The sequence below is a fragment of the Drosophila elegans genome, unplaced genomic scaffold (genome assembly GCF_018152505.1).
Source record: "Drosophila elegans isolate 14027-0461.03 unplaced genomic scaffold, ASM1815250v1 contig_814, whole genome shotgun sequence".
NCBI classification, from domain to species: Eukaryota; Metazoa; Arthropoda; class Insecta; order Diptera; family Drosophilidae; genus Drosophila; species Drosophila elegans.
The window spans coordinates 2870530-2889340 of record NW_024546167.1 but is presented as its reverse complement, the minus strand read 5'-3'; the positions used below and the strand labels follow the sequence as shown (position 1 = coordinate 2889340).

The window sequence follows — 18811 nt, the reverse complement described above, 5'->3', positions numbered from 1 at the left end:
TATTATTCATAAAATTGGTCACAATCATGCGATTAAAGTCAAATATGGACCTTTTTTTTCGATGTCTAGATTCCCAACGATTTGCCAGCTTCACAAGCCCCTCGCTTCCCTATTGGCAAAAAACTCGGAGAGACAATTTTCACAGGCCCACTTTTGTGGCCCACTTCCGACTACGTTGTTCGTTAGCCATGGACGGAACAGGTGGTGATCTCTAGGTGCTACGTCTGGACTATACGGTGAATGCAAAGGTACTTCCCGGATCTTCTGGCCCGTCACCTGGCCTTGACCTGATGGTAGACACTTTGGCCTTCGTTCATCAAAGATGGCCTATTCAGCATGAGATCTGCCTTTCTTGGCAGTACAAGTCTGAATTGAGCCTTTGGCCATAGGGGAGCAGCTCATGGTGGATGATTTACTGCCAATCCCACCGTATTGTTGCCAGTCAGCATCGATTCGCAGCGTCGATAAGGTCGAAGGTGTCTTTCTGCGTCATTTCGTGTGGCACCCATACATTGAGCTTCATTGTGAATCCAAGCTTCTTCAAATCTTCGACCACCTTCTGACCAGATCGAAAACGTTGAAACCATCGTTGTGCGGTAAAAATGAAAACTGAAAAGGTTTCATCAATTGCACAAACTATATTGCCGGCTTGAGATGCATCATTGCCTTTGTCGTAAATTATGCCAGATTCTCTCTTTATTTTGCTCCATGTTTGCGACATCAATAAACAAACAAATATATTTTCGATATATTGGGTATTTTTCGTTGCTCGCTGGCTGGTCACACTGAACATTGACGTAGTACGTACGCTGCACCCGCAGATTGGAATTGGATTGGCACAAAAGAAGGGCAATAACCAGCGACATTGCGATACTAGGACCAATCCCAGTGGCCTGAGGCACTTGCTCTGCTAGCAGTGGAACCCTGAAAATGCGCCTCCAGCGTGGGCACGACCGCCGAGTCCTGTAATCTGTTCTGTGGGCGAACTTCTGGCGGAGAAGAGTGTATCGGAGCGGAGGGAGTCGGAAAGCCAAGTGAAAACAATATCGGGGCGGCGTCGGCAACGCCAACGTATCAAGAAATCAGAAAGTCCAGTGATCCGGTGATCCGGCGACCAGTAGATTCCCAAACTCCAGAGGACACGATGTGCGGCCTGGACGTGAGACGTTTCTTCGAGGAGTGGCGCATCTGGATACGCCCGCTGCTCATCGTCACCTATGTCATCTTCGCCATCATTGTGGTGCCGCTGCTCATCGTGAACTCCGTTAAGGATGGTTTCCAACGCAACGACCAGCTGATCCTGATTGGCGGCCTGTTTGTGCTGTCCGCCGTGCCCGTCTCCATTTGGCACATCATCCAACACGTCATCCATTTCACGAAGCCCATACTGCAAAAGCACATTATCCGCATATTGTGGATGGTGCCCATCTACGCCCTGAACGCGGTAAGTGGGTCACCGTCACCGTTACCGTCGACGGAATCAGAATCGGATTTGGAGACCACAAGAAATCTAATACCCTCCGTTTACTTGCAGTGGATCGGCCTCTTCTTTCCGAAGCACTCCATTTACGTGGATTCGCTGCGCGAGTGCTATGAGGCCTATGTGATCTACAACTTCATGGTATACCTGCTCAACTACTTGAATCTCGGCATGGACCTGGAGGCCACCATGGAGTACAAGCCGCAGGTGCCGCACTTCTTTCCCCTCTGCTGCATGCGGCCGTGGGTGATGGGCCGCGAGTTTATCCACAACTGCAAGCACGGCATTCTCCAGTACACGGTGGTGCGACCCATCACCACCTTCATCTCTGTGTGAGTGTCTCGAAATGACCATTCTGCTTGACACCCAACTCTAATTGGAATTCCGTAGCATCTGCGAGCTGTGCGGCGTCTACGGCGAGGGCGAGTTCGCCGGCAATGTTGCCTTTCCCTACATTGTGGTCGTCAACAACATCTCCCAGTTTGTGGCCATGTACTGCCTGGTGCTATTCTATCGTGCCAACAAGGAGGACCTCAAACCCATGAAGCCCATTCCCAAGTTTCTGTGCATCAAGGCTGTGGTGTTCTTCTCATTTTTGTAAGTGCCGATGGATGGAGCATTTCGAGTGCATAATCCTTAAGCCAAATTTATCTCAATCACAGCCAAGGAGTGCTGCTCAATGTGCTGGTATATTATAACATAATTAAGGACATTTTTGGATCGGATGTGGGCGACACGAACCTGGCATCTCTGCTTCAGGTGAGTCCATTAGTATTTAAATTAAATTTAACGGGAAGGCTTAAAATAAAAGAATAGCTTGATTAAATAAATTGCTATCCCGTTAAATTATCTAAATCTCTGACCGATTTGTGTTTAAAAAGTGCCTTAAGCAATTATAGCTGATGACTAAGAGCGGATCTTGAGAGCTACTTTCTCTTAATCCAATCTTTTAGAAAACATATTGAGTAATATATGCAAAACAAAAATAATTTCAAGAGAAAGTTCATCGAGACTTGTGTGACATTTATATATGATATGATATTTATTTGATACCCTGCAATCCCTGCCAGAACTTCCTCATCTGCATTGAGATGTTCATCGCCGCCGTGGCCCACATCTACAGTTTCCCACATCACCCGTTCCACATAAACTCGCCGCAGTACTGGAACAACCCGAACCACAGCTGGTGTCGCGCCTTCCTCTCCATGATGGACATCTCGGACATGCAGGAGGACGTCACCGAGCACCTGGGCGTGGTGGGCAGCTCGCTGAGTCGCCGCTTCCAGGGACGCAGCACGTACCAGCCGCTGGCACGCAGTCCTCGTCGTTCGAGCAGCGAATCTGAGTATCTGATCAGCAAGCGGCAGGATCAGCAGCTGCCGGGTCACTCGTCGCAATCAGGTAACATGTATGGTGCCACTTCCAGTCGCCTGATCGTGCCCGTGTATGATGGCAAGCTGAACGCGCTGCCCGAAAACCGCCCTACTCACTCCCAATCTCGATTTCCCCTAGCAGGCTTGGCCGACGATGGCAACAGTAGCAATAGCAACAACTACCAACAACAACAACTACACTTGCCAGGCGCGTCGGGCTCTCAGCCATCGACGCGACAACGTGATACCCTGCATCTTCGCGAGCGGGAAAGAGATCCGGGTGCGGGTGCGGGTGCTGGCGGAGGTGGCAGCTTCCTGCGCCTGCCCACCGGTGCCGGAGCAACCTCGGCGGCCGCTCCCATTCCCGAGTCCACCGATGACTATGCCCTGCTGTTGGGTGGCGGCGCAGGCAGGTGACACCGCTACCACCAGTACCACTACCAGCACCATCAGCACCCGCACATTGACGACGCTTTCGAGGACGAAGATGGCGTGGACGTGAGCCAGCAGTTGAATGCCTCATCGCTCAGCGCTTCGCTGTCCGTTTCGTTTGGCATGTCGAGCAGTCTGAAGTTTAGTGCCACTGGCAGCAACCAGTCGGCGTCCGAGTGGTCGAACTCAACGGGCGGGGATGATGAGGCTGACGACGACGATGACGTGGACGTGAACGTGGACGGAGAAGATGGGGAGGATAACGACGAGCAGCCAGTTGTCGTTGTTGCCTCCACGACGCGGCGCCGTCGCGATCGCGAGTACATCACCTAGACGCGCTGACCTTAAAACCTTCTTCAGTTATACATATGTACGCTATTACTATATTTATTGTTTCCCCCATATCTTGATTTGTGTAAGTTAGGCTTAGAATACTCATGAAACGTGCACTTTCTAGCGGCCCCATCAAATGGGGTGTTTTTGAAAACGTGGCCTTAGTTTTCATTGCGAAAGCAACTTATTTTACACCTCCATTATTGTAATCGTTTTCCTGATAGCGCACACAAGCTGATCCACACATCCCTTAGGCCAAAGAATCATCATTACATATGTGCGAAATGAAGTCAGATACTTTGTACGATCGATTTTTATGTGCTGATTTTGTAAACATACCTTTCCGAAACGATATTTTTTTACTCTATACATCCCCGCTAGTAAGGTCTCGAACTTTTGTGTGGCAAAGTAGTTAGTTAGTAATACGCCTGAACCGATTGTGAATTTTGTGACTGCCGCCGGTCAGAAAAGGGCGTGACTTGTGTTTAAATAGAAATTCTTATTGTAAAACTAATATACACTGTAATAATATAATTTTGAAAACTATTTGCAACCGCCTTTTATGTTTTATCTACTGAAATTTTTATTATTTATTTCTAACTGCACCCATCTACCTACTAACATTGCTATTCATTCCAGTCTTCGACTCATGAGCTTTTTTAATTCATATATTTTAATTTTTGTTGATGCGAATCGTAAATATGTGATAACAAAAGTTTAACAGTTGCCTACATTCCAATTATTTTTATTTTGGCACCTCCGCTTTTCATTTGTTTTCATTTTTTATCGTACTCTCCGTCGTAAGATAAAGTAGCAAATGTTATGATTTCTTACTGATATGAATTGGAATGTTGAGAACTTATTTGTCAATTAAAAAAGCAACGTCATTTTATTTGTAACATTTATTGAAATTATTGTTAAAGCACTTCGATTCCTATGTCTTTTCATAATACTTGTTTTTTTTTTTTACATTTGAACGAAGATACAAAACAAAACAGAAAACTTTAAATTAAAATTGACGAAAACGGAGACAATGTCTGACACAGATACGGAGTAGACCGAAGTACATATAAAGGCATTCACGGAATTCACGTTACGAACATAAATCAAATCGAATACTAAACGCTGATAATATAAAGAAAACAAGTAAACCGAATATCAATCAACATCAATTAAAAACAAATTCAGTCCAGTGATTACTTCTCGTGCTGCGTGCGCATAATAGTAAAGAATCCCAGTAAATTTCGACATGGCATGCCACCAAAACGGTAGGCATCCCGATTGCTTTTAGCATACACACATACACACAGCTGCTGCTCCGATCAATTGTTGTAGTTCTGCCTGCCGCCCAGCTCGAGAAGATATCGGTCCGGATGGTCCATCCAGTCGGCGGCCGTAAGCTTCACGGTTCGCTGTCGCTCGGCCTCCTTGATCTGCCACTTCTTGATGTCCAATTGCACTTCGCGTGATGACTTGTCGCCGCAGCCCCAGACCTGGTGAGGAGATCAAAGAAAAAGCGGGAAGCAACGTGTAGTTGTCTTGTTGTTGGTTGACTGTTGTTGGGTAAGGAGAATCGTAGACTTAGTTAAAATGCATCGCTAGAGCACACCTGGCCATTAAAAGCCACTGGTGTGCTGTTTTTAACAGCTTAGACTGGAGATTATGCCGTTTATATACGATATACGTCTATGAATTTTACACTATATACCATATATGCATATACACATATATAAATATACCCTGTTGAATAAGGCTTATTGTACATGAATGCGATTAAAGTACAGAGAAATATTCGAAATGGTTTTTTTTAGACTACTCTGATTGTCACAAAAAAAATGTGGTTTGATTGATTGATAATTAATTTCCATCATCTATTTGAGGGTCTGACCCGGTGTTTGACCCACCTTGTTTGGAATTTATGATAACTAAATGACTTGCTTTTAATTCATTTCGGAGAGTCTGTAAAAATTGAATTTATAAAGTGCAATTTAACTTAAAATCGGACCTTCCTCTAAGTAAATTTATGTTTGTTGTTGCTTAATTTGTTGTTACACAAAAATTCCACTGAAGAATTAATAGTTAAGCAATACCTCTATGGACATTAGTCCAGCTGCCAGGCCCTTGCAGTCCACGTTCTCGAAATGCTCATCGACTGCAATAATGGGTTTCCGCGGATCTGCGCCGGCACGTAGTCCCTTCGGGTAGCCACGTATGCTGGTGTTAAGGTACAGAATGTTGGCCTTCTTCTCCAGTATCACAAACCTTTAAGGAGCACCATTAGTAAGGATTGAAAATCTCGTTCATTTTGGTACCCACTTCGGCAGCAGTTGGATAACACAGCTGCCTTCGCCGCCCACGAAAAGATGGGTCTCCTTCCACTCAGTGGGCGACGCTACGCAATACGTCTGCTCGTCCTTGGTGTGGAGCAGGACGAGGGTGGGTCCCCGGTAGCCGAGGACGTGGTGCAGAAACCGATTCGCGCCCACGCCATGCTCGTTGGAGTCGTATAGCAGCGTCCAGTGCGACGGCATCATCGACAGCTTCTCCTTGAAGATCTGCACGGCGGTCGAGGCGCTGAGGTTGTTGTTGCCCTTGTTGGCCGGTGGAGCCACGGTCTGGGGCTTGGAGTAGAGCGGCGGCAGGGCTCCGGCCAGCAGCCAGGCCTGCGAGAGCGGCATCAGCGAATCCAAGTCCCGACCTCCTCCACCTCCGCCGCTGTGGTCGGTGGCGTCTGTGAAGGGATTACGCTGCTCCAGCACCGGAGTCTGCAGCTCGATGCCGCACGACTGGCTCTGCAGCTCTAGGCCACGGTAAGCGGTGGACAGCGTGTGAACACAGTACTTGTGCACGAGCAGCACCAGTCGAATCAGGTTCTGCTCAAACCAGCGGCACACGTAGCCCAGGCTCAGGCTGTCGTGGCACAGGAAAATGGACTTGGTCACCGAGCCGAATGTGCGGTTGATGGCCGAGCAGAGCACGGCGTTGCCCGAGTGCTGCATGGCAATGGTGTAGCAGATGTGGAGCAGACGCGTCACGCCCGTCTTGTCGATGAAGTCGGGATTGTCCTCCTGGGCGTACATCTTGATGTAACACTCCAGCGTCTTGGCGTCGTCCATGATGCCCAGGAAGCGTTCGCACTGCTGCCGAAAGGCGACAACGCCCAGGTGCTTTGTGGTGGCCTTGGAGTTCGAGTGCATCAGGTTGAACAGCCGCTGGCCCAAGTCCGCGTACTGCGGAAAGACTTGTGACTGGCAAAAAAAAAAAAAAAAATATGTGTTTTATATGAGTGCGTCAGTTGTTATCAGTTAATTACTCACCACAAAAACCTCAGCCACTATGCCATTGATGCCCAGTTTGGCCGACGTCTTTTCCCTGAGGATCTCGGCCAGCTTTTCCACCGGCACCAGCTGGGTGAGATACTTCTCGGTGACATCCGCCCCAGAAGCAGACCTCGTCATCGAGCCCTGCGTCTGCTGCACCTTCAGACTGTTGTGGCTGCCGCCCACGTCAGAGGCTCCGTTGTGGGAGCTGTGCTGCTGCTGCTGTTGCTGCTTGTGGAGCTTACCACCCTCCAGGGGCGGCTCACTGGCATCCGACTCGCCCTTGGAACTCGTGTTGCCCATTTTGTTGACGCTTCGTCTTTGTCTTCGCTGATCCCAATCCCACCACTTCGACGCAATTAGTTCGCTGGCAGTGGAAACGTACAACGAAAGGGCATAAAAAAGGCCAAACGCAGGTTTGCACTGGGGAGCAGTTCACGATCGCAAGGCGCAACAGGTGCAGGAACGTTTTGGCCAAAGAGACAACTGCGCCGCGTCGCAAAACCTGTTATGAAACACACAAACACAGCGCTAACGAATCAGGTAAATATATTTACATAATTAAACGCAAATTAAGCTTTGAAACGAGAAAACGAAAACAAACCTAAGCAAGTGTGACCGTGCTGGAGTTGCCAATTAATGCCAAGTTTAATGTGGTTTCAACGCGAAACCAAAACAACATTAGCAACAAGAAAGAGGGTATCGACTGGGAAATACCCACTACTTTTGGTCCCGCTATAAAAATCCCATTGCCAACATCAAGATAAGATTATTAGAAAATGCAAATTTTTAATAAATTGGAGGTGCACACAAGTAATTTTTTCAGATTTTTCCCATTGCATTATATTATTATATTTATAATTATAAATTAATATAAAATTTTAAATATTTATGAATTATAATGATAATAACTTTCATATAGAGACGTAGCATTCTTATAACGAGAAAAATTTATCGACCGAGTTCTAACGCTAGATACCTTTTGCATACCCAATATACCCAAAGTAATGGGTATAAAAGGTAAATAAAAGCAAAACAAATGGTAGCGCCAGCAAGCACTCTTCAAAATAACCCCAATTCCGACGAAGATGAGGCCGTGCCGACGGCGCCAACTTCCATGCTGGTGCTGGACGCCAAGCGGAAGAGCGCCTTCCTGCCGTACCGCCCGCAGTCCACCGTTCTGACCAATCTGCAGCGCGGCAACACGGAGGCCACCTTCTGTCCCGTTGAGGTGTCACTATCCTTCCACGAACGCGCCGGCCAGGGCGAGATCACCGAGGAGCAGGTGGCCGCGGAACGGACACGCCAGAAGGACATTGATTACAAGGACGGACACGGCTTCACGGCCCTTCACTGGGCAGCCTCGTACGGGCAACTGGTTTCAGTGCAGCTCCTTGTCGCTGCTGGGGCCAATGTGAACACCATGGCGGATATGGACCTTATCAGTCCTCTTCTCCTGGCCGCTGCCGGCGGGCACAACGAGATCGTCCGTTTCCTGCTGGAGCACGGAGCTAATTCGGCTCACATGGACATTGTTGGCAATACGGCACTCATGTACGCAGCGGCCGGAAATCATCCGCACACCTGCAACGAGCTGCTGGCCAGGGACTTGGATCTGAGTGCCACCAACGAGGACGGAGACACCGCCTATTCCCTGGCCGTTGAGCATGGCGCGCATTTGGCACAAGCTCTTCTGGAGCAGTACATGACGGCCATTATTACGGCGGGAGCCTTCGGTAGTATTTAATTTTGGGTAGATTTAAGGGATTGCACTGGTGTCACAGTCATCAAACAAACATGTTTTTATATCTTATATAAAAGGTAATTGTTAAAATAATTAATTAAAGATATTAAAAAAGTGAAAATTTTTTTAAGAACTAAAGTCGAGGGTTTATGCTAATTTAAGATTAAACCAGACTAAGTGACCGGAAGGTTGGAATTTCCGAAGACCCAATAAAGTTAAGTTGTACTATAACCGATTTCAAGAGCCCCTTAAAACCTTTGATTTGAAATCCTAAAGCATTGCCACGTGTACTTGTTAAAACTCAAACATTTTATTCTTGCTCTTGCGCGTCTGCTGTTCCTTGCTTAAGCTGCGTTCCTGGGCCTGAAGCGTGGCCAGCTCCTGTTTATGGCCCTCCAGCTGCACATGTAGTCGCTTCTGAAGCTGTGCATCTCCTGAATTTCTGTCCAGGGACTGCTTCACCTTGGCCATGTCGCGCTGCTTTCGGCGGATTTCGTCAGCCACTCGCACTGATTCCACGTTAAGTGTTTTGGTCGAGTGCTGCTGTAGTTCGTTGGTCTTAGCCTTCTTGGCCACCTGCTCGCCCTGCTGACCGTTTTCCCCAGGGCCGAGAACACTGGCGTTCAAGAAGGTAAAAACATCTGTGCGTTGCGACTCCCGGACGTAGGCCTTTTCATCCGCTTTTCGCTGACGGCGCTGGGCGCGCTTCAGTTTTCGTTCCACGCTGAAATAGTCTTTGTCCCCGTTGGCAGCCTCACGCAGCTCCATGCAAGCATCTAAAGATCGACCCTGGGGAAGAATCTGGGCGCTTACAGGGGTCACAATGCCCCTTCCATCCGACCCCAGACCCGTACCATGGATGTAACCCATTTTCTCCATGAGCTTGGATCCGATGCCCTGTGGGGTTTGGTGGTTAGAGAGACTCAAATCGCTGAATGTAACTGAACTGCACTACTTACCCGCGTGAATTCCTCCCAGGCGCCCAGCTTTTCCGTTGGCTTAAAGGTAAACAAACTCAACTCGACCATGCGGGCTCTTCTGGCTTCTTCCAAGTCATCCATTTCCGAGTCGCCTTCGTCGCTGCTTTCGTCGTTTAAGCTCGAGTTGCTGTCCTCGCTGGAGAGTTCGTCATCCTCATCCGAGTCCGTGGTCAATGGAAACAACTCTTCGAACTTAAAGTCCCGCTCCCGCTCCTTGTGATCCTGGCCATCCAAACGCACCCGGCACACCTGCTCCACGAAATTTACACAAAGTACACGACCACGATGCCACAGGCGGTCCGGCAGCAGGGCAAACACTGGACGACTGCGGGAAAGTTTGTGGAAATTGGGTGGGTTGTATTTCCTAATGGAGCTACCAGACACCAGAGCGCCGTGGGAAAAGCGACATCTCGTTTCGTCAAAGCGGCACTCGCCCTCGAGATAATAGGAACAGGGTAGCATTTCCCGATGCGTGGGATTCGTAAAGAGCACCCTTAATCGTGCATCCAATGCGCCTTCGCTGTTTATGACCACCTCATCGTCCACTCCACAGATGAGGGCATTATGGTAGCAGGTGCCCCAACTGTGCTCGTGGGGGGCGGAGCACTTCTCGCCCACCATGGCCGTGTACTTGGCCCGTAAGCCAGCCAGCTGCCGCTCCTCATCCGCAGCGGATTGGGTGGCGCTAGCCTCCTCCAGCTCGTTGAGTTCGCTTCTGAGCCGCTGCAGCTCGTCGTCCATGTCATCTCCTTGCTGAGGTACTTCATCGGTTTGTGCTTCATCTTCTGTTCCTCGGGTGAGGGCAAGTAGCTCCTGTAAATTTGACTTGAGGGCCAAAAGTTCCTGGCGTTGCGGCTCATCCGTGGCATTTTCTAACGCCTGCTCCACTACGAGCAACTGTTGGATACAAGGATTGTCATAAAGGAAGTTGGGAACACATTGGATCACCTTTGCTCACTTGTGCTTCGTATTCATCCATAGTTAGGGCTCAAAATCATGGCGCGGCTTCTGTCGATTGTTTGAATTCAGATTTTCGAAAAAAGATGCATGCATATGCGTTTAAACATAAAAACCGTGTACAATAAAGGTCAACGTTATAGCACTTCTTTAGTTAGTCAGCTTAAGCATATTATATATTAAAAATATTTTGTATTCTGATTCCTTGAAACATAAATACTATTTAAAAAAAAATAAAGAAGATATTTTAAATTTGCAATTTATCTTAAATGCAAATAAAATGAAGTTCTACGAAATAAACAAACTATTTACCTGACCGCAGCTGTGCGTAGAGAAGAATCATCTGGCAACACCAACAGCTGTTCGCGTAGGACTTTTTCAACACTGTCCTGCAGCAAAAACAACAAAACGCCGGTAAACTCGTGTTGTTTTGATTTGTCGGTTACATATTATTAGATTTAATTGAACTAATATGTTTTCCCTGAATTACACAACGAGAAACTTGGTGCCTCGATTGCACCGCTTCACTAGCAAGATTGCCGTGGACGTGGAGCCAGCGGTGATCTCTGCCCTGGAGCAGGCCACCCTAAAACCGAGAAAACATCCCGGCGTGGTGAGGCCCAATCATGTGGAGCTGCCCAAAAAATTGAGTGATACTCTCAAGCGCATCGTGGGCGACCATCCCATCAAGAAATTAGTCCACGATGGCCAGCAGCTTAACGCCTACATCAAATCTCGCCACCCGCCACCGACGCTGGAGGAGATCGAAAACAAAAAGCGGAACATCATCGAGGAGGTAAATTCCAAGATGTCTCTGGATCGCCTGGCCACGCTCGACGAGGAGGAGGCGGAGCGATGGAAGCGCAAGCGGGAGTTGGAGATCAACAAGCGGCTGGGCCAACGCATCTACGCCTGGAAGCGGATCGAGTACGGCGCCTATGAGTCCCTCGTCTACGCAACAGCTCGTGGTGCCCAGGAGTACGCGGTGATGAAGCGCGTCCTCACGGAGCTGGCCCAGCGGGACGATCAGTTTCGGCCGCGCAGCTTCTTTGATTTCGGATCCGGCATCGGCACTGGGATGTGGGTGGCCAGCGAATTGTGGCGCGACCACATCTATGAGTACTACAACGTGGACAGGTCCAGGGAGATGAACGAGATCTCCGAGCTCATTCTGCGCGATGGGCAGGAGAACAAGCAGATAGCCCTGCGCAATGTATTCTACCGCCAGTTTCTTCCCGCCATTGAAACCAACTACGATTTGGTCATTATTTCTCATACACTTTTTGAGTTGGCCGACAAGGAGCAGCGGGAGGATGTTCTGCGAAATCTGTGGCGAAAATGCGATGGCTACATGGTCATTATGGAGGAGGGAACTCGTCGTGGCAGTGAGCTTGTCAATGAGGCCAGACTGTTTCTGTTGGAACAGGATCAAGAAGGTCACACTGTGGCACCGGTAAGCTGGTTTACATATGCCTTAATCCAACTAATTCGGTTGTGCATACCTTTAGTGTCCACACGATATGATCTGTCCACGTCTAAGAGATCTAGCTGATCGAACGCCCTGCAATTTTCCTGTTTCCTACGCACCCCTGCGCTTGGGTAGCGACTCTTTGGCGGACCGCCACACCTCCCTCTACAGCTATGCCATTCTGAAGAAGGGCCCCCAAGCCGACAGCTCCAGTTCCTGGCCGCGGGTTGTGCGTCCCACGTTGGTTAGGTCAAAGCATGCCATCTGCCGGGTCTGCACTGAAGGGGGCAATCTCCAAGAGGTCATCTTTACAAAGTCCAAGCATGGAAAGTGAGTAGAACAATTATTTCCTCCTTTCAGGCTTCTGATTATCTTCTTTGCAGGTCTGCGTATTCTTGTGCAAAAGTCAGTCGTTGGGGTGACCGCTTGCCCATGTCGCTGGGACAGCCTCAGGTCAATACCAAATCCACGGAATCATCCACCACAGAACAACCTGTCTTGGCGTAGTTAAAACTGTTAAATAAATATACTAGGCATAAAGTCACGCCCTGAAGCTAATTGATACTAAAAACTGGCATCCAATTAGTCGATTTAATTATGTGCAAACAAATCGGTGCGGGTGGAGCTGAAATTAATTAAATAGTTGCATTTAAATTAACTATACAATCCAAACGGCAGGGCCGCATGCTCATTGATACTAAATTTCTTTCCGCGGCCAACACACCCTCACCCAGATTTTAATGTATGGCAAGACAAAAGGCGGATATGACTGCGGATGGGTTGGCCCCGCCGTATTGGATCAGCTTGTTATGTAATGTCACCAGTATACATATTTAGGAATCGTTGCTTGGCCAATGGTCGGCGATGTCCGAACGCCCAGTGTGTTCATGTACATATGTGCGGAGGGATATATAAAACGACTTTGTCGCTATTTCATCAATGTTTCTAGTTTTTAGATAATAATTTGAAACATATGTATTTCTGTTTTGAATGTAATATGTATGTTTAAACATAATTAATTTAAATAACGTTGTTACAGTTTCAATATTTAAATAAAAATGTAAAGATCAAAGAGGTTTCAATCTTTCAATTAGTGATAATAGATTCCTCAGACGAAATGTCTGGACTATATCTCCGTTTCGGAGGCCAATCCCATGTTGGCTGACATTTAGTTCTGCGAGTTTGGAAGTCTTAATGGGAGACGCGCCCTTTTTAACGACCGCAGATCATCCCCGCAACCATTAATCGCCCTTTGAGGTCCTGTGTTGCCAAAAAGGGCATAACGTGGTTGGAAAAGCATGTGGGGCGCGAAAAGTGGCACGTCGATTGGAAGGGAAGTGGGTGCGGAAGGTTTACTTCCATGTACATGGAGTTTTAGGGATTGGCTCTTGGAACAAGGTGTGGCATGGAGCAACGGACCGTGGATACATAACGATGGATTATAAATATTGCAGGCGAAGCACTTGGCATCGCGAGGTACTATCCTTTGGGATTTTCTTGATTAAGGCTTACATTAAGTTAAATTTTGAAGAGCTCATTTTATATCTTATCACCTAGAATAATGTTTTAAATAGTTTAAGAGACTTCAAAACAAACTTAGTTTATATTGTGTTAATACAATAGTATTATTTAAAAACAATTTTAAGTTATTTGTTTTTTAACTGTTGAGATTCGGTTTTTATATACATTTGGTAAGGGTATTAATATTTATTTTAGATGTGAAACTTAAAATAGTGAATTATATATCTTCATGATCCTGTCTGTTGGTTTCCCCTCAAATTTGTATTTCATATATTTGGATATCATGTTATAGTAATTTTTCTTTTGAAGCCAGTTAACTTATAAAACAAAACACTAAATAGTTCTTAACTGTGGGGGGATAAATTTATTGAATCAATGTGTATAACTATTTGGATACATCGATCTTTAAAAGACAATATAAATTAAATTTAAAATTAATCTCATCAATCTTTAAAAGACAATATAAGTTAAATATAAAACTAATCTAGTCAAAAATTCGTCCCTTAAGATCAAGTGTTCTTAATGAAATTTGATTTAATACATATGTAACTCAAGAAGTGATTAGTGGCTGTATTTTTACATCCGTTTAATCTGAGTCAAATTCTTCTTAGCTTATTAAATGAGTTTAGCAAAGTGCCATTATATTATTTTATTTACCATAACTCAACTAAATAAATATATTTATACATTTATTTGAATTATTTAAAACAACATATACATATAAATTATGACTGATCCTGTTTTTCCTATCCACCCACCTGATGCTGACGGTCTAACAATATATTTTTAGCTGCTGCCCGGGAGATGGAATTCTAAAACTGGGTTACATGAGAGGCTTCGGTTACGCTTTTTCACGCCCCACTGCCTGTGGGACTCAAATTTAATTAGGAAATGCATTTGGCGAGTCATTAACCCATTTAGAGGTGCGTATACAGAGTAAATGGCAGGATATGTGACAGGATCCCAGGGCTGTTCTACATGCCGGGCAAAGTCCAAGCCCAGTTTCTGGGCGAGCACACGTCATGGCGACCCTGTGGCACTGGCACTGCCACTGGCATCTCCATCTCCACTTCCACTTCCACTTCCATTTGGCCTCTATGTAATCACTCCGGGTGATACTAGGTGGGGTCGCTATAAAGGCGCGTTCGCCGATGGTGTCAGCTGTCGCTCCGCTTCCACTTGGCCTGGGCTATTTGTATTAGTTAGGTGCGTCCCACAACAACAACTGTGACTAAATAATGGTGGCGTTTAGAAAGCATGCGCCGCTGTTGCAAGTGGAACTAGTACGCTAGTGCTGGTGACCCACACCCACCCATCCACCCATCCATTCAGTCGCTCCAGCCAACTAGCCAGCTAGACAGCTAGCCAACCCCAACCGAGGCACACTCAGCCAACCAGGCAGCCGGCATTGTCAGCGCTTCCTTTTGTTCCGAGCCTCCAGCTCTAATGCGCTGTACATAGTTAGATGGGTAGATGGGTAGATGGGTCGCCCGGGTCCGGGTTGATCAGAAGTGGCTACCTACGAACTGGCGCCGACTTCTGGCCATCAGTTCGACTTCGAGCGCGGCCAGGAAAAGTTGCGGTCGCGGTTAAAGTGGCACGGCACTCATATATCCAGTGATAGTGATTCATCTAAATGTGTGATTCATCTGGGCTAGCTCCTTTGGCGGCATATTTCATTCGCGCCTGTATCTTGCTGAACCGTTTACCATATTGGCCTTCGATCCGGTTGAGCAAAATTTCAGGTGTGTGAGAAATTTGTTAAGCATTCATCCAAAAAAGTGTTCCCGAAAAAATATGGTTTAAGGAGATCTTTTTCTGGTGAGTATGACCAAAATTTGTTATGAAATTTGAAGACTGGAAGACGTTCATTGTTTACCTCAGAAATTCGAAAGCATTTTAATATTTAAACTTTTGAGAATGGATTGGTTTTTAAATTTGCAGTTATATTTTAAGTCTTTATTTAACATTGATTTTTCTAAGTTACATTAGATTTCAACTGACTGTATAAAAATTTAATTGAGAACACACAACAGTCCATCGCCAAATTTACTTAAATATTTGAAAGTGGGAAATATTCTTAAATTATATATTGATAAAACGTTACTATCAAATGAAATCCACTTAAAATGTGAACAGCATTAATAAAACTGAGCTTAAAGCATATAATTTTTAGTCATAACAAACAATCAACAAAACTGTGAAAACAAAACTCTTTCAATGAGCCTGAGATTTTCTCAAAGATCATGTTTAATCGCTATAAAGCACCTATATTACCCACGGGTTATCATTTTGGTGGGTTTTCGGGCGCTACAAAGATTTATTGCACCCGATCTGGACAGTTCGCCCACGACAAAAGCTTTAAAGAAGCCCCGAAAATTTGGACTTTGGTTATTTTATACAAGTCAAAACATCGAAAACGACATGGACAGCGCATGATAAGTGAAATCAAAGAAAAACCTTTCCGGATTAGTGGTATGTGGGTACAATGATAGCAGTAAGTATTTGAACTGGGACCACCTCGATTAGCTAAAACAAGGAATTAAGCGAATGCCTTGATTTCGTCCCAGAAGTGATGAGATCCCATGCGCCATTTTTACGATTTCCTATAGCTCTTATATGGCGCGAACGATCATAAATTGTAATCTTATCGTTAGCTTGGTGTTCGCCGGCGTGCAGATTGTGGATGTAGTCAATATTTAAACTTATCAAACACTTATGTAAATTGTTATTTATAGTAGTGGGACGAACTTCTTCAGTCATCAAGTTTTTGCCTTTTCATTAATCCCCTGAACCAGCTTAGAGCAAAGTTCAAGCCCAACCAGCGATCATTTGTTGGAACTTGATAAAGCCGTGACGTTTTCAAGTTTTTATACTTTGCTCTGTTCTCCATTATTAGCTTGGAAGCATTCAGCACTTAGTATATCAATCGGCTTTTGTTTAGCTCGAGTGGAGAACGGCCAAAGTCCGCCAGAGGATTGAATCATAGTGTCGGTGCGGGGTTCGTTTGATGGAGCAATTAATACGATAATAACTAAATAAGCACTTATCAACGAAGTTCCAAACTGAGGAAACGACAAGTGGGACAAAGCTAAGAAGAGTGTGAAACACGAATTAGAAAGTTCTAACAAAGCTATTATTAAAAATTCATGGTGATCCGGGTTGAACTAGGTCGAGGGTACTAAAATATAGTAAGTTGATACATAAATAACTATTCGAAATTACCTAAAGATTAGCATAAGCTAAGTATCTAAGAAATGTTTTGTTAAGCTTATTGCTTTGCAGATTTATTTTATTTTACTCTTAATGGACCAAAAATATATAAATCTAGAAAATAGTGCTACAAGTCTGCGAGCAATATTTAGTTTGATCATCACATGGAATACGAAACAGAAAGTAAAAAAAACCCTGCTATCATTGAAATTCAAGGTGATCCGGGTTTAACTAGCTCTAGAGTACTTAAGATAGTAAACTGATATAAATAAATATTAGTAATTACCTAAAGATAAGCGAAATACCTAACTATATTATTGATTTTCTATTTTTTTAATCTGCAAGAAATATTTAGTTTGACAATTAGCTATTCTACTTTGCTGATTCTACAAAATTGAAATAGAATATGTAATGCTTTGTTTATATAAAAAGGTACATATATATCAAAGCAGGTAAATCTATTATTGTTAAGCATACAAATGTTTTTTTTTTGCATTAAATGATTAAACTAATAAGAGCAAATTCGTAAGGCATTATTGTAGCCTAAAAAACATTTCTACTTTTAAGATTTTGTTTATGTTTTTCAGGGGTTTCATGGATATTAAAAGAACCCTAAAAAAACCGATCTTCCTATAAAACCAATAACCTTCCTCTGCCAATGTGAATTAACCACCAGGGTCCGATGAACAGTGAACAAGGAAGCTAATCGGTGAAGTAACTCTGATTCACGAGCAATCACAAAGAGCCTTAGTAAGTAAAGTCGCTGGTTGGTGGGCACATTGTGAATATATAGGCATTGTAAACTGGCCCGATAATGTTGTTCGGGGCTAGAGCTCGCTATTGTTTCGCCGTACGTTGCCGTTGGCACAAAACAGAACAAAACCGAAATTAAGAAAGCGACGGCGGCGCGGGAATGTTTATTACGTATTACGTATACGACTATTATGGTGTGTCGAAGAAATTCGATATGTGGACTTGTGACCCAAGCACGATCCCCAACCCATCCTCCTCCCCCCTCCGTTGTCAACCGGGGCAATGGCAATCGGGCCTAGATCGTACTGCCAAAACTCAATCAGCTGCCACAGGTGAGTATCTGTATCTGTGTCTGTATCTATGTATCTGTATCTGTATCTGTGTGCTGCAGGTGCGGCTGTGTGCGCGAACGGTTCTTATCAGCGAAGGAAAACGACAATATAACAACGTCGAAACACTAATAACCAATGCGAAATATACGCCAGCAGCGAGAGCCGAGCGATCTTTGAGAAAGTGTTGGGCGTTTAGCGATTTCCGAGAGCAAAATAAAGTGGAAAAAACGGAAACATTGCTTTAATTTAATTTAACAAATTTTATTTTTAAAACCACAATCCGCAAATCTTGTCGGCCCAGAAATATAAAAATACGAAAATATTTCATTATGGATAACAGTATACTAAGCCAAATAAGTTAAAATATGTTCAAAAGTTACTGAATGCTTCTCTTAAAAAGTTGAATTGTTTAAGGAGTAGTCAACATAGGTATATTTTATAAAAAAATCATTATTAGACTTCAAAAACTACAATATTTATGTTCTTTAAGTTTAAAAAAAAAGCTTTAGCCACAAACTGTAAACGACAAATATTGTTAATTTTAGAACCTAGCTTAAAGCTGTTAGATCAATTCGAATATATGTTTGTAAAATACAAACATAAATTTTAAACGTTAGTTAATTTATACATATAAGACTAGATCCATACATTCAAATTTTAGAAGAATAGCCATAGTATATAGGAAATTGTTTAAGCAAACAGGTTTGTAATTAATTAATATGTTTACAATATTATTCAAAAATTTTTAAGTTAATATCCATGAATTCATGTCTTTTTAAGTGGTTTCCCGCTAAAGGTTAAAAACCTGGCCATCTCTGAGCGCCTTCGATAAAGCCTGCGCTTAACACACACCCACACACGCACACCCACACCCACTTGGGCGCCGAGATACACACACCAGCTGA

At 44.8% G+C, this 18811-nt stretch overlaps 5 protein-coding genes and 1 long non-coding RNA gene across 11 annotated transcripts; 4 read left to right on the top strand and 2 right to left on the bottom strand.

Moving 5' to 3' along the window:
• The first annotated feature begins 778 nt into the window (after positions 1-778).
• On the top strand, positions 779-4164 carry LOC108141822 (transmembrane protein 184C). Of its 3 annotated transcripts, none has more exons than XM_017265401.2 (6): positions 779-1444; positions 1535-1812; positions 1871-2077; positions 2143-2239; positions 2551-2881; positions 2993-4164. In XM_017265401.2, the coding sequence occupies exons 1-6, from the start codon at positions 1145-1147 to the stop codon at positions 3268-3270; spliced, it is 1491 nt and encodes a 496-aa protein (XP_017120890.1). In that variant the 5' UTR covers positions 779-1144; the 3' UTR covers positions 3271-4164. The 3 variants fall into 3 exon arrangements, with proteins under 3 accessions (XP_017120890.1, XP_017120889.1, XP_017120891.1); XM_017265402.2 differs by having other exon boundaries at positions 780-1444; positions 2996-4164; XM_017265400.2 differs by having other exon boundaries at positions 2551-4164.
• A 341-nt stretch (positions 4165-4505) lies between these two features.
• LOC108141824 lies at positions 4506-7567 on the bottom strand. 3 transcript variants are annotated; one of them, XM_017265404.2, is made up of 5 exons: positions 7543-7567; positions 6936-7469; positions 5935-6866; positions 5709-5880; positions 4506-5111 (listed from the first exon to the last, which is right to left on the bottom strand). In XM_017265404.2, exons 2-5 carry the CDS (start codon positions 7239-7241, stop codon positions 4941-4943), a joined length of 1581 nt encoding a protein of 526 aa, XP_017120893.1. In that variant the 5' UTR covers positions 7242-7469; positions 7543-7567; the 3' UTR covers positions 4506-4940. The 3 variants fall into 3 exon arrangements, with proteins under 3 accessions (XP_017120893.1, XP_017120894.1, XP_017120892.1); XM_017265405.2 differs by having other exon boundaries at positions 6936-7443; positions 7543-7557; XM_017265403.2 differs by lacking the exon at positions 7543-7567 and having other exon boundaries at positions 6936-7475.
• A 345-nt stretch (positions 7568-7912) lies between these two features.
• On the top strand, positions 7913-8913 carry LOC108141826 (DNA-binding protein RFXANK). Its single transcript, XM_017265407.2, has one exon. The coding sequence runs from the start codon at positions 7978-7980 to the stop codon at positions 8683-8685; it is 708 nt and encodes a 235-aa protein (XP_017120896.1). The 5' UTR covers positions 7913-7977; the 3' UTR covers positions 8686-8913.
• A 57-nt stretch (positions 8914-8970) lies between these two features.
• On the bottom strand, positions 8971-10789 carry LOC108141825 (zinc finger CCCH-type with G patch domain-containing protein). The gene is made up of 3 exons (XM_017265406.2): positions 10621-10789; positions 9642-10559; positions 8971-9579 (listed from the first exon to the last, which is right to left on the bottom strand). The coding sequence occupies exons 1-3, from the start codon at positions 10639-10641 to the stop codon at positions 8977-8979; spliced, it is 1542 nt and encodes a 513-aa protein (XP_017120895.1). The 5' UTR covers positions 10642-10789; the 3' UTR covers positions 8971-8976.
• A 229-nt stretch (positions 10790-11018) lies between these two features.
• On the top strand, positions 11019-12627 carry LOC108142116 (methyltransferase-like protein 17, mitochondrial). The gene is made up of 3 exons (XM_017265814.2): positions 11019-12072; positions 12128-12417; positions 12471-12627. The coding sequence occupies exons 1-3, from the start codon at positions 11092-11094 to the stop codon at positions 12592-12594; spliced, it is 1395 nt and encodes a 464-aa protein (XP_017121303.1). The 5' UTR covers positions 11019-11091; the 3' UTR covers positions 12595-12627.
• Positions 12628-15527: 2900 nt separating this feature from the next.
• LOC121467895 lies at positions 15528-18802 on the top strand. Of its 2 annotated transcripts, none has more exons than XR_005977913.1 (4): positions 15528-16083; positions 17409-17906; positions 17966-18608; positions 18687-18802. It is a non-coding gene; the product is annotated as an uncharacterized LOC121467895 (long non-coding RNA). The 2 variants fall into 2 exon arrangements; XR_005977914.1 differs by lacking the exon at positions 15528-16083 and adding an exon at positions 16169-16799.
• Positions 18803-18811: the final 9 nt, after the last annotated feature.

Excerpts from the sequence above, each read along its gene's own strand:
- LOC108141822 (XM_017265400.2), top strand. The coding sequence starts at position 1,145 with ATGTGCGGCCTGGACGTGAGACGTTTCTTCGAGGAGTGGCGCATCTGG. Across the intron at positions 1,813-1,870 it reads ATCACCACCTTCATCTCTGT|CATCTGCGAGCTGTGCGGCG; the intron begins GTGAGTGTCTCG and ends GGAATTCCGTAG. Across the intron at positions 2,078-2,142 it reads GTGGTGTTCTTCTCATTTTT|CCAAGGAGTGCTGCTCAATG; the intron begins GTAAGTGCCGAT and ends TCTCAATCACAG.
- LOC108141824 (XM_017265404.2), bottom strand. The coding sequence starts at position 7,241 with ATGGGCAACACGAGTTCCAAGGGCGAGTCGGATGCCAGTGAGCCGCCC. Across the intron at positions 6,867-6,935 it reads TAGTGGCTGAGGTTTTTGTG|TCACAAGTCTTTCCGCAGTA; the intron begins GTGAGTAATTAA and ends TTTTTTTGCCAG. Across the intron at positions 5,881-5,934 it reads GTTATCCAACTGCTGCCGAA|GTTTGTGATACTGGAGAAGA; the intron begins GTGGGTACCAAA and ends TGCTCCTTAAAG.
- LOC108141826 (XM_017265407.2), top strand. The coding sequence starts at position 7,978 with ATGGTAGCGCCAGCAAGCACTCTTCAAAATAACCCCAATTCCGACGAA.
- LOC108141825 (XM_017265406.2), bottom strand. The coding sequence starts at position 10,641 with ATGGATGAATACGAAGCACAA. Across the intron at positions 10,560-10,620 it reads TGGATGAATACGAAGCACAA|TTGCTCGTAGTGGAGCAGGC; the intron begins GTGAGCAAAGGT and ends TGTATCCAACAG. Across the intron at positions 9,580-9,641 it reads CCTGGGAGGAATTCACGCGG|GGCATCGGATCCAAGCTCAT; the intron begins GTAAGTAGTGCA and ends CAAACCCCACAG.
- LOC108142116 (XM_017265814.2), top strand. The coding sequence starts at position 11,092 with ATGTTTTCCCTGAATTACACAACGAGAAACTTGGTGCCTCGATTGCAC. Across the intron at positions 12,073-12,127 it reads AAGGTCACACTGTGGCACCG|TGTCCACACGATATGATCTG; the intron begins GTAAGCTGGTTT and ends GCATACCTTTAG. Across the intron at positions 12,418-12,470 it reads ACAAAGTCCAAGCATGGAAA|GTCTGCGTATTCTTGTGCAA; the intron begins GTGAGTAGAACA and ends TCTTCTTTGCAG.